Source organism: Ambystoma mexicanum, chromosome 1p (assembly GCF_040938575.1).
Source record: "Ambystoma mexicanum isolate Mex_15411 chromosome 1p, UKY_AmexF1_1, whole genome shotgun sequence".
NCBI classification, from domain to species: domain Eukaryota; kingdom Metazoa; phylum Chordata; class Amphibia; order Caudata; family Ambystomatidae; genus Ambystoma; species Ambystoma mexicanum.
The window spans coordinates 73997951-74011206 of record NC_090921.1 but is presented as its reverse complement, the minus strand read 5'-3'; the positions used below and the strand labels follow the sequence as shown (position 1 = coordinate 74011206).

Here is a 13256-nt window from a genome sequence, read left to right as displayed (position 1 = left end):
TGAACGGGTTGTCCTTTTAACAGGTTCTCCTATGTCCAACAGCGTAGAGCTTGTACTAACCCTATCACTAGATCGTCCCACTGACCACTTGCCTGAGACCACTGTTTCGTTAAGCACTCTTGAATTGGACGCATGTGCAGCTGTGCGTGGGAGACCAGGTAAATGCATGATGCCATCATCTTGAGCAAGCGCATTGCTTTGCGTACAGTTGTTCTGTGAACAGCTAGATACGGAGGTATTTGCAGCAGTATGTTTCGCACTCTTTCGTTTGACGGCAAGACTAGACCTTGTTCTGTTTTTATGACAGCTCCTAAGAACTGTTTCATATTGTTTGGAACGAGACTTGATTTTTTCTCGTTGGTTGAGAAACCCAATTCGAACAGGAGACGATTGTTCTCTGGGTATTTTGCTTGCACATTTGAGGGAACACCCTGTTATCAGCCAGTCGTCCAGATAAGGGTACATTGGGATTGATTCTCTGCATAGATGCGCTGCCACCACCGCTAGTACCTTGGTAAAATCCCTTGGAGCAGAGGCTATGCCGAAGGATAGTACCTTGAATTGGTAGTGTTGCTTCGCTATTTTGAAACATAAGAACCTCCTGTGCGCTGTGAACATTGAAATATGAAAGTACGCATTTTTCATATCCAAGGTTGCCAAGTAGTCCCCCGATTCAGCAGTGGGATTACTTCCTGTAGCGTTGCCATGCCCATGTGGCTTGACATAGATGTTTGCAGGGAGCCTGTCTAGAACAAGGCGCATTGTTAAGTCTTTTTTTGGCACAAGGAAGTACATTGAATAAATACCCTTGTTTACCTGTTTTGCAGGGTCTATTTCTATGGCGTCCGTTAGAAGCAGCGCCTTTACCTCTTCCAACAGGATAGGTTGCTCTTCCTGGGAGGTATGTCTTTGTCTTAGCGAGTGGTTGGCTGGTGTTTGGATCAGCTCTATGCAATACTCCCACCCCCCACCACGGTGGAAAGTACCCACTTGTGATCCCTTCCCATGCGTGGGTAAAGTGTGAAATACACCTCCTACTGGAGTGGCATCGGAGGGAACCTTTAGCGGGTGGTGGTTGCTTAGGGGTGGTTGAGCACCCTCTGGAGGAGGAGGATCTGCCTCTATTTTGAGACCTTTTCTGGCCTCTATGAAACCCCTGTTGTGAGGACTGCCCCTGTGATGAACTCCAGGACAAACCTTGCCCAGCTTGATTGTAATTGGAGGCCCGTTGGGAGTTTTGTCCTCTGAAACGGCGAGAGTTAGACCCCTCCTCTTTGCCCAAAGGGTTTGTTGGTGATCTGCCCAATGATTTTAGCGTGTCATATTCCTCATTTGCGCTTTTGAGAGCATCTTCCACTGCTTTGCCAAACAAAGCATGGGTTCAATGGGCATGTTAAGGAGGGTTGCCTGGGTTTCAAGTTTCAAGCCACACGTGACATTTAATCAATGTGCCTTCTGCCACGATTTTTCCTGCATTGTCTGCTGCATCCAAGTTGTTTGAGGATGCAGTTGGCTACTTGTTTCCCCTCTGCGATGGTGAGGGAGAGCCGTTTTGAGTGGCTCTGGTACTGAGTTGATCTGTTGGGCGATTTCATCCCACTTGTGTCAATTGGAACTGGATAAAAGCATCTTGTTATTAGCAATTCTTGTTTGGCAGGCTGCCGAAGAAGCCACCTTCATGCCAAAGGTGTAGATTTTCTTATTCTCATTGTCATTGTCAGGAGGGGCTTTGGCAGAGGCCAGAGGGGATCTCGCCCTTTTTTTGTGTGTAGTAGTAACTACTAAGAGTCAGGTTTTAACTACCCCCTAATGTATAAGGGATCTGAGGAGGCTAGTCTTAACATCTTCTCGGTGCGTGGGTTGTCTGCCCGTGTTAAATTGGGTGTGAGCTGAGAGGGTTGGATGTGTCTCTGTATTGATTGCAACAGGGGGATAAATTGGGTTACTTACTGTTAGGGAGAATTCTCTGTTTAGGCTGAATTTCCCAACCTAGTGAGTCCCCAAGCAGCTTTGCTGGATTTCTGGAGTTTGTTTTTTTCCATCCTGCCAAGAGTGAGACTCTTTTTCTCCCACTCTTGGACATGTATGTGTGTAATTCCTTTGAAATGTCAATGTGTTTGATGGGCTATGGGGTCTTTTACTCCTTAGGGTCTCATATGTTTTTCTATGTGTGTTACACCGCACCCTACGTGCCGTAATACGGGGGCGCCCTAGCGGGTCCCCCACCATAGACTCCATTCCCGGGGACTGACTACTGTCTCCCCGGGCATGTAAAGTCACCATTGGCTTTACTAGACCTAAATTTACTAACAGAACTAGTACCAACCATCCTATTGTGGACGTACTAGTAGGGGTAATTCGATTACTCCTGGATCTGTTACTCGAGGGGGCATTGTCCCGTTCCCCCTCGTCGAGTTTTGGCTGGTGGCAGTGGAAACTACTTGTTATGTTCGACCCCGAACATAACCCTATGGGATTCGTCCCATGTTGGAGATTGATACTTTTTCTCGTTAATCTCTAACGTACCACCGATCTACTTATCTTAAATAGGTTTATAGAGTGGTATTTTCTGCCAGAACTCGGTTTTTAAAATGGCGTCTGTGTTCATCTCTGTGACTCCTAAACCAAAGGTTGAGCCCTTTGTTCCGCTTTTGGCGGGCCTCTGTACAAAGACCCTCCAAAGTGGTGCCATTCTGTCTGGGTTACCTCAAGGGTGTGGGAGGGGGTTTAGGCACCCTGGACCGAGTTGCCTTGCCAACTCAGGTCGCACTCTGGAGTGATTGGCCCAGGTGGTGAGCCTTCCCGCTCACCACTTAGCATGTGTTGATTGACAGCTAGGCTGTATGAATGGGGGTTTTCTGCATAAAAGCAGGGCTTTTGGGACTGGATCTTCAGAAGTCGCCACAGGAACTAAGAATCCGACGAGGGTAACGCTGAGCCGACCTGCAACGACGACACCTCCGGTGGAGCCCTGCTGAGCCGACTCACCACTTCCCGTTGACAGAGGAGATCTCCCTGCCGGAGAGTCTCTTCCCCTGACTGGTGGGAACAACCAGTCCCCTTCGCTTTTTATTCGCCTCAGGCCGCAGTGGTTGAATTGCCCGTGCAGAGCACCTCGGCAACCGGATAGCCACTACCCCTGTACCGCGACCCAAAGGTGGTGCCTTGTGACGGAGCACTCCGCGGCTGGTCTCTTCCCTGGTGGTGCACCGGACTTCACTTTCCTTCGACGACGAGATCATCTCTACTCTTGGCAAAGACCCGACGTGCATCCACCACCAGGAACAACTGCCCCCGCCGGAGCTGCCCTCCACAACAAGGTACTGTGTCCGCCTGGCTTCCCTTTCGTTCGGTTCGAGTGAGGTGTCTTAATCCTCTCCGTTCCGCCTGGTCGCCTCCAAGCCTTGCTCATTCTTTGTTCTGAACTGGTTCAATCTGCCGATAACAATTTGCTATACAGACTTGAATGCATCTCCACTAGAGACTTTTTGGGACATTGCGCCTTGCCTCTCTCCGAGTAGGCCTGGCCACTGAACTTTATGATCTATTGTGATTCTTGCCTTCCTGCCTTGCATTTTATCCGCGTAGGATTGAACTGTGTTGACTTCATAACCTGTCTATCTTTTTTCTCTCCCGTCCTAACTAATATTCGAGTGTCATCTAGGTTGAGGTATACTCCTCTGTCTGAAAATAAGTGGTACCGGTAGAACCTAGAGTTGTCGATATTTTGCTAGGGGGATTGATCGTTTTCTACTTCGTAGATTAATTGTGTTTGATTTGTTTGCCGTGATTTGCCTTAGTGTTTTTTCATAGACATTTTGTTATAAATAAATACCTTAATATCTTTACACTAAGCCTTGTTGCGTGTTTGCTTGTCTTGCTGCGAAGAATTGCCCTATTTTGTATACTCCACATACTGCTCAACTTTTCTTGAGAGAAGTCTGACTGCTCAGCCACAGCTACCAAGTGAATCTGTGAGGTACAGACTGCTACCAAGTGGGTTCACAGCCAACGCCTGTAGTCCTAAATCTTTTGCAGTGGTCCCAGAGGGAACTGCACAGGTTTCCGCCTAACACTTACTTTTTATCCTCGAGGAAGTTTTCCACAAAGTCTTTGTCGACTTGGGCTTCTTGTGCATCTATTTTGAAGTGCTCTGCAGCCTTCAGGAGCAGGTCATTATATTGTAATTGGTTATCCACCGGTGAGTGCGCCACCAGTGGATCAGCGTGATCTGGTGACTGGATGACGTAACCGTCCTCATCGTCATCATAATGTTGGTCCAGGACCACTGTGTCCCCTTGGTCGTCTGGGTCTGTATAAGTGCAAGGGTCCTGGTAGTCTTGCATGGTATAATAGTAAGTATCTTGCCCTAGGTCCTGATGCGAGGTGGAAGCCTGCGTGGGGTCTAGGCAGGCTTTTTGGTGGTTGGCTGAATGACTGCTGCCCCGCTTTGAGTAGCTGCTGTCCCGCTTTTAGGTGTTCCCTGAAGATTTTGGAGGACCTCGGGGTAGTAATCAAAGAAATTAACCCAACAGGACATCCTACCGAGAACGCTATCAAATTGTTCTGCTGTCAATTGTGAGGAGCTTGGTATTACAGAGGGAGTAGGGGTAGTGGGTGTAGGTGGTGGCTCTGGGACAGGGGTTTTCTTGTGGTGCACAGCCCCTGAAAGAGTGCCTCTAGTGTAGTGAAATCCCTGCTCTTAGTAGCTTGGGCTTTTCCCCCTTGGGACTTTGAAGACTTCTGGTTTTTTGGCATACGGCCCTTTAACAGGGTATCAGGAACATGGTTTTTGATTAACTCGCTCATCTTTAAGCTCTTTGTGCTTCATCTGCGTCAGAAACCAAATTTACCATCTGTTTCGGGGGCCTGACGTGTGGGGATCGCAACCGGGATGGCCCAGAGGAAAAGGACATTTCAGACCTCCCCCTCGTCGCCGCGTGTGGCCTATCGGTCGGCGGCGTAGTCAACTTTCGGCCGTGATCGGTGTTTTGTGTGATGAGACTTGGTCGCGCTTGAGCCGCCATGTGTTGTCCCCGTAGCAGAACCGCCGGCCTGCTTGTTGGGGTTAGGGACTCGCACGCGTGAATCCGATGGATCCCGATCTCCCTCAGCGTCACTGAAGACGTCGATGCTGCAGTCGCTGGAGGCTCCCTCGACATCCATGGCGGCCTCAGGCCTGCATGCCTTGGTTGGCCCAGCGTTTGGTGTTTTACGGTCCTTGGGTGTTTTAGGCCTGAACAGTTTGTACGACATGCACTGTCCCTCAGCATGATCCTTGGGGAAGACAAAGATTGCACACCCGGTGCAAGTCTTTCCAGGGGAATGTCCTATTACAGGAAGGGCAGAATTTAAAAGGTGTGTTTTGCATAATGTATGGGAGGGGCACCTTGGAGAAATAGAGGAGAGTTATGGGGAATATACATTCTCTTAACAAGACTAGAATATGAACCGCCCCCCGCACTCCCTACCGTGCAGGGCCGAGGCCCATTGGGGACTTGTGAGGCCATAGACAAAGGATCGTTGAGGCAGGTGTTGTCGTCAACGATGGAAACGTGTCCTCGAAGCCGCCGCCAAAGATCTCTAGGTAAACTGGTATGAAAAGGACAGAAAGAAATACTAGAGTTCACTTGTTCTAAATAATGGCGTCAGAAAAGAAGGAATTCCGTGATATGCATCAGACTATGATGGCGGAAAAAAACTATCTGAGAGACCTAGACGCGTGAAGGACCATGGGTACAGTAGACGTCACACTAGGGATAGTATTACAGGCATGACCTTTCGACGTCCCTGTGATGCTGGAAATGCATCAGAGGGACAGCGCCTCCGAATCCTTGTCCTTTATTGCCTTATCATGTATGTTCTGTCTTGTTTCCTGCGCAGGAGTTCATGTGGGACTCCTGGAGGTGCGGCTCTTCCTCCTTTTGGTTTGGTGAACAGACCCTTGGGATACCCCTTATGGCAGCCATGGGTGAAAGTACGACCCTGTACTCCTAATGTATGTTTTTGGGCACCTGTGTGTGGCCCACAGAGCAGGGTACGGGCTGGTGGCAGCTCTGTGCTGAATTGATAGGTGCCCTGCGCATCCTCCATTTTGGGATTCCCAGGCCCTGTTATTGGAATCTGTGGATTCCTGATAGGAAACAAGATGGCCCCTGTGGTCTCTTGCTTTTCTATCGCCTGTTATCTTACTTTTCTCGAAGTCCCGGAAATCCCTGACTCTGTCCCTTCCCCCTGACTGGCTGTTGGGTGGAAGTTCCATATATGGTAGTGTGGGGAAGTCCAGGCCAGAATGGCTGAAGCCTTCCTAATGACTGTATGTTGTGGGTACGCCCGTGGCGTGGGACCTGGGTGAATGCAGTGTGTGACGAATATACGCATTTCATGTTATGGATGTCTAGTATCTATTGGTTGACACAATGACTGAGGCAGCCCTGCCCAAAACTGGTATGAATGCAGTGGGGGGTGCTGAATGGCTGGGTGCTTGTCCGAATCCACATTCCGTGTTGTGAGTTTATGGATGGAGAAAAATGGCCTGAATGCACGGTTAGCCTGATTGACTGCATCACTGCCCGAATGCCCTTCTGAATGGTTGGCTGCCTGAGTGTGACCCAGCAAAGTGAATGGGAGATCAACAGTATATCTGGGGGCCTCTCACTGATGGAAATCGTTCAGAAGCTGAAGTTGATACTTGATGCTTACTCTCGAAGCCGAGCCGGAAGAAGGAGAACCGCTGTTCCCTTTGACGAAATCTGAAAGTTGTGGTGCCTTCAAGAACTGATCCAAGAGGGGTCCTGGCTAGGAGACCTCTCCCCGAGCTACGAGGGACCATCGTGCACCAGCTGATCTTTGCCAAAGCTGCCTGGAGGTCAGACCCTCGAAAGGCTGCCGACAAGAGACTGGGACTGCTGCAGAATCACAAAGAGAAGCGCCAGGGCATTGAAGTCCATCACCGTCGACAACCGCCATCGCCGACCATAGCAGTGCTCCTTTGCTTAAGAACATTGAAACAATGAGTCCCTTGCTCATAGTCATCGACCACTTTCGTCATGCCGGATAAAGTCCAGGCCACCGGCGAACGAGGAGAATCCACCGGTGGGTTTCCCGCCACCCGAAGACCGCAGAGACGCTGATGACTCGACACCCTTGCTGGGCCAAAGTTCTTCATTGACTCCTTGCGGCAACAAACACTCGTCGTTGAGGTGCACCGCACACGTCAGCTTGCAGGACTTTTTCGACCGATGGTCAACGAGCACCGCAAGAACCGAAGCTGCTGCCGCAATGACAGTGTTCACCCTTTTTCTTCACCGACTCTCAATGACCCGTGGCTCCTGCCTGAAAGGTACTGCACTCAAGAAGGGTCCGTCAATGAATCTCCGAAGAACTCACCGAAACCAGGTACTCTGGGTTCGTGGAACCTTTTAGAAGGACTCAAGACTATATGGAGCATAACTGAACGGGGCTAGTCAATATGCTTTATTTACAGGTTGCCCGGGTGGAGGGGATCCTCGCACAGGACTGGCTCTAGGTAACGCGAGTCAGTATCCTGCCATTGCTCGATTTAACTTCCATTCTTTCTGTGGTCTATCGTTGATTCATCTTACCATCTGATTCGTATGTCATTTGAACTGTTAGCAATTGATGCATTTCAAAGGAATCGATAGTTAAGAGTGGTACCACGTAGACCTGTATATATTTGCCATTATAGAATTGTCAGAGCACAAAGTGTGTTACTGTATGTGTACATAATCAAAGCCTTATTTATATAAAGACTGTGTTTTCACTAACATAGTGTGTGGACATTCCTTTGTGGGTGCTTGGGGACTACACTGTAATTAAGAACCAGCCTGCATCACCTCCTAAGAGCTTAAGCCTTGATTGCTCGTCCATAGCTACTCTATAGAGAATCTTGGCTGGGGTGCTCTGTGCTTCGACTCTGCCATATAGAGAGCAGGAGTACAGATCCTCCCCCCCCTAGTCTTTACAGTCCCTTTTCAAGTTTCGAAAACAAAACCTGTAATACACCCAGGCTACCACTAGATGTCGGCCTATGCATAGCATGTGATCTAAGCAGATTCCACAAGCCTCAGAAATATCTTTTATATAAATATATGTGTAAGAGCTTCTTTGTTGTGCCTGTAGCTAAGATTCCGAGTACTTACCTACAGCTCACATCTTCCTCTTAAGATAAGCCTGACTGATCTGCCATACTACCAAGGTCCTGAGCCAGTACAGTCTGATAATAAGAGTTGGGGATCTACAAACCACTGGGATAGCTTACTGAAGTCTTACTGCCAGTAGGACTCAAGGAAAACTCCCTAAACAAGGACAGCAGTAGAGTTCCAGGGCCACCTGTCCTGCAGGGCAACAGGCATTTATCAGTAACACCAGAAATACAATCCAGCAGTGGGAGTCATAGTCAAGGTGCGATCATAGTCAAGATGCTTCCAGGGGAGCGTCAAGGGCTGCACTGTCAGAAGAACCAACTGCTGCCACAGGAACAAGAGGTAAAGGATTCAAAGAGACAGAACGTCCCCATCAGGTGTCCACGCCAAAGAGAATCCTCAAGGAAAGCAAGTTACCTGCACAAAGATTAAGTTGGTTGTCCTGAGAGGCTAAGGGTCCTACAAATAAAGGACGCTATGTATGCGCATGCATACACACGGTGTGCAGTCATAATGTCGAAAATAGAAAGTCGAATCTATGATTTTTTATTTATATGCATTTTTTGGGTTGTTAAGTATAAAAAATGGGTAAAATAAAAAAAGGAGGGTTGGGGAACCCCCCCATTTAAAAAATTCAATCAAGGACGATTTTTTGAGACAGGCCTATGAGATAACATACACAAAATGGCCAAAATTGCTATTCATGCTGCAAGAACACAAGAGCAACAGGGAAAATGAAAATGTCAGATCACAAATTGTTTATAACAACTGGACTAAATTTGCTATTTTTCATGGAGAAAGTGACAAGCAATGCGTGGAAAGTGGCTACACCACAGTGAAACCAAATTAGAAAAACAGTAGTTGCCACCAGCCCGAGACAGCAAAGCATTCGGTGAGAAAACCCACACAAGGATAAAATAGGGTTTTTCAAGCATGTTCCCACCCAGCACAAAAAAAAGGCATTTCAACAAAATCATCATACCGAAAAGACAGTCATAAGAGTGGGCGACTAGACTGGTACAGAATAAACCTGGAAGCATAAGAGTTAACTTACCAGTCAGAGGCAGATTCCTCAAGCATGGATTTAAACATGGAAAAGCAGCTATGGCCTTACCTTAGACAGACAGTGGCAGATCCTCTCCTTCGCTTTGGTGGCATAGACCGGAACATTAGGTTCAGTTTTAACAGCGGATTTGTACTTTTCAATTGCATCGTCATATCTGTACATAATAAATAAATCCGTAGTTAAATACAAAGGTTATAATGATTTTATGTGTTCACACCTAAGCCAATGCACAAAGATTAAACAGCTGATAATTTACCACTTAGCCAGTGTTACATGGGTGCAAGAATCATACATGCTACCCACATGCAATCCTTAATACATGAGGATTTCATTTAGGTATTCAAAACCATAAAATACATCTAAAATACATCTAAGGCAGCAAGAGAGCTAAGCAAGTAAAGTGCTCATCATTATTATATACTATTAAAACTCAAATCTAGCCCAGGAACAGAGCACTGTAAAGGTCAAAAAGTAAAACATTGGTAGCAGAAATGTAAGAAGTGGTCAAGTAAAGAGGGGTAATAAATATATAATTATGAAAGTACAATATACAGATTGGGGTGCGCTCACTGCAGAAATGTATCCACCCTGCAGGTGACGTTCAAATTCTTGCATGGACAACTCCGCCTTTCATCCTTTACACATTTGCTAAAGTGAGTACCATTACATTTGGTAATAACTTTTCAGGCATATATTCATTTCTTGAGGTGTTGTTGTCCCATTTTCCTTCCCTTTGGTTTTCAAGGATCTTTAACTTTGTATGTCAGAGGGATCGCTACTGAAGTCCCCATGCCCCAGCAACCGTTTTTACCATGTTTTCTTATGGCAGTCCATATGGCTTTTAGGAGGCCGTACATTGAGGACTAAAGTGAAGAAAGAGGGAGACCATTATAGTAGAACAAGACAGAAATAAGGAAGCATTGAGAAAACAGTTAAATCATGTTTACTCTGCCTTATAATGCAAGGCCCCAGCACTTCCAAAGTCCTTCCCTGCTAAGGAGGATGGAGCCTAGTTCCCTAGGATTCACAAGCCCCAAAGAAAGCCCTTTGAAGGGAACAAGGTGTCTTTTAAAGTATGAGAATAAGCTAACAGGTAAGTGCAACTGTTCCAGGAATACAAGAACAGATGTATGCTAAATTCTAAAGGTGCCATCTCCCAATCCCACCGCACTAGGGGTGAGGGGGGGGGGGGTGGGTGCGGGACAAAGCATGGTCTGAACTACACCAATCATAACCAGTTATGGGAGAGGTCTGGTTGGGAGTGTAAACCTTAGAGGGGGAGGGGTAGAGACGGGTGTGTAAACTCGCCACATTTTATTTTTATTACTTCACAAACCACCAACTAAGTTTTGAATCCGCTGGGACCACTTCTAAGTAATGGTTCCGTTGGAGAGGATGCCGGGTTTGTGGGTTCAAGCGGTCTCTTTGGGGCATCAGTATTGGGTTTGACAAGTCAGCAGTTCCGTGCTCTGCCAAGACTGTTCCTTTGACTGGACAGCTAGAATACCTGGCATGACAAGATGAAGATCACCACGATTCAGATGACTTCTTGGGAACATCTGTTGTCGGTGACGCTGAGAAAACACCCCAGGAGACCCATGAGAGGAGAGAGAGAGTCAGCTATGAAAAGGACAACTACCCGAGAGCAAGTACTTGTCTATTACGAAAGAGGCCTGCGAATGGGAGGGAGTAGTGATCCTAAGAAAGTAAAAAAACAAATTAAAAAACATACCAAGTAAACTAAATCAATGTGACTTGTAAAGTGTCCTGTGGAGTGAAAACCTAACCACAGAAACCACACCACATTAGAGAGCAGACTGATTATCCGTATCCTGCTCTTCCTCATGTCAGTGACCCTGACACCAGAACAAATCAAGCCTGCCAAAGATCAGGGAAACTCCACATACTAATTAAAGGAAAGACCAGTGAAGAGGATTGTTCCCCTGATAACATAAGATCCACTTCATAGGGAAGAAAGTCACATCCTAAATAGTGGGTGAACCAACAAGTAAAACAACCTTTGTACTTTTGTGTAACCTTGTTTTGGAATATTTTAAGCTGGGTATACTTTAAACATTGGAACTTTGTGCAAAAGAACTGGAGAAGGCTGGAAGAAAGCAGCTGAAAGACATTTTATTTTACCCTTGTAGGATTTTTTTGTAAATTCAGAGTGTGAGGGTCAGATTAGGTTTTCGACACAGGATAATGGTTATTATTTTGGACATCCCGGCAAAGACTGGTCCATTAGTTAGTCTTGTTGAGGCAGGGAAACCCTCAGAGTTAGGGCTAGAGAGGCATTTTTCCAACCCCATTTATTGTTTAAATGAAAGTAATTCTGAAGTATCCAAGACGGTGCCTGTCTCCTTAATCTGACCCTTCACAGTGGCCAAATGGCAGCCGAAGAATACGTGTCACGGCCAATTTAGGGTATATGGTACTCTAAATGGCATTATGAGGGAATGTGCAAATATAAAACCCACAGTAAAAAATAAATATCTGCTCCAAGCAACCAGTCTTGGACACCTCCTGCAAGTAACAGAAATTATACTTGAAGCAAAAGAAAACAAAATACCCCTGCTGCACCCCACTGTGCTGTGAGAAGTTTAAAAATAACAATCAAGTTCATAATGGGGAACAGCGTCTCCCTGCAATGATAGTAATATGGATTGACCAGTGCCCCCAAATTAGATGGACTAAGAGCCTCATTACAAGGTTGGCGATATCCCATTGGATTCCACCAAAACGGTAATACCGTTCCCGCCCCTTGGCCTGCCGGAATTACCGGCTGATTACAGGTGGTGGGAATTGTTGTTAAGCCCCATTGCTTGGAGTCCAATGATACTGGCTGTTCTTTGACGGTGGGGTGCCCAAGTCACCTCCAGCTCTTGGCTGGAGGTAAATCGGGCCACCCACCGGTAAACCTGTAGTTTGGCAGGAAAAGTGGCGGTAATGGAATTACTGTCACTTTTTCCCTGCACATCCAATATTGTAATGCGGCCCTACGCATGCCAAGGAGAGCACAAAGGATTTACTAACCTTCAGAACTCAGGTCAGGGTACAAACCATAGCAAACGGTTGTGGGGAGATGGGGTGGATTCCACATCTAGGGAGGCAAACCCTGGCCATTCCTCTGGTCCGCTGGGATTTTGCTGCTTTGCTGGAGGATTTTGCCACACAGATGTGCGGTTAGATTTTTAGTACCAGGTCTGGCTATACTGGCTGTGTCTTGTACCTTCGCTTTGGTTTTATCTTTTGGCTGCTGGACGTTTCATGCACTGTCCATCGCCCTACTCGCTGGGCGTCCTGTGCTGTTACTGTAAATGGGCCATTTTTCTGCTACCTTCCCATCTTCTCCTATCTTCCTGGTGTCTTTTCCATCGTTGCTGATGAAGCTGGCTGGTTGGTCGTCCTCCGGAGGAAGTCAACGTTCTTTCTGTTGATTTGGCTTACCGGGTTATTTTGCCATTTCTGCAGCAAGTTCTGCAAAGCTGGTGCTGTGAGTGCTTCCCTTGGGTCCTGGACTGGCGGGATATTCTTCAGATTTATACTCCGTGGTCCCATGGGTCAGTAGTTGCTACAATTGTTCACCATAGACTTACATTGGCAAAAGTCCTGCTTTACTTTTTCTTACTGGGGCTTCTGGATCTCTGCATACTGTCCTTTTGCCTATGGTCGTTTTTTCAATTACTCATCGATACGTATATAGGGGGGTGGGTAAGGGTATGAAAGTGGTGGCGAGGGGGTTGGGATAACAACATAGGGAAATGGGGGGTTTAGGGAGCAACCCCCAAAATTGGAAACAAAAGAAATGTCAATGAGTTTTTTCAATGGGCTTTTGTCAGCAAAAAATATATCAAAAAACGAGCATTGGTAAAATGACATAGAACACTGGATCTCATACCTCGAACTGAACTCATTGGCTGGGTGTTCTACGGAATGTCCCGGCTGATTGCTGCCTTTGCCACACATTTGGCATTTGTCTTGGACTCCTTATGGGTCCCTTGAGCATTTCTAGAAGGCTCTAC

At 46.9% G+C, this 13256-nt stretch overlaps 1 protein-coding gene across 1 annotated transcript in view; it reads right to left on the bottom strand.

Annotated features, from left to right (window-relative positions):
• LOC138566218 (dnaJ homolog subfamily C member 3-like) overlaps positions 1-13256 on the bottom strand; it is a 406060-nt gene that overhangs the window by 137456 nt on the left and 255348 nt on the right. The window contains exon 8 of the mRNA XM_069643277.1: positions 9280-9385. Coding sequence (XP_069499378.1) covers positions 9280-9385 — 106 coding nt within the window. The remainder of the gene's footprint in view (positions 1-9279; positions 9386-13256) is intronic.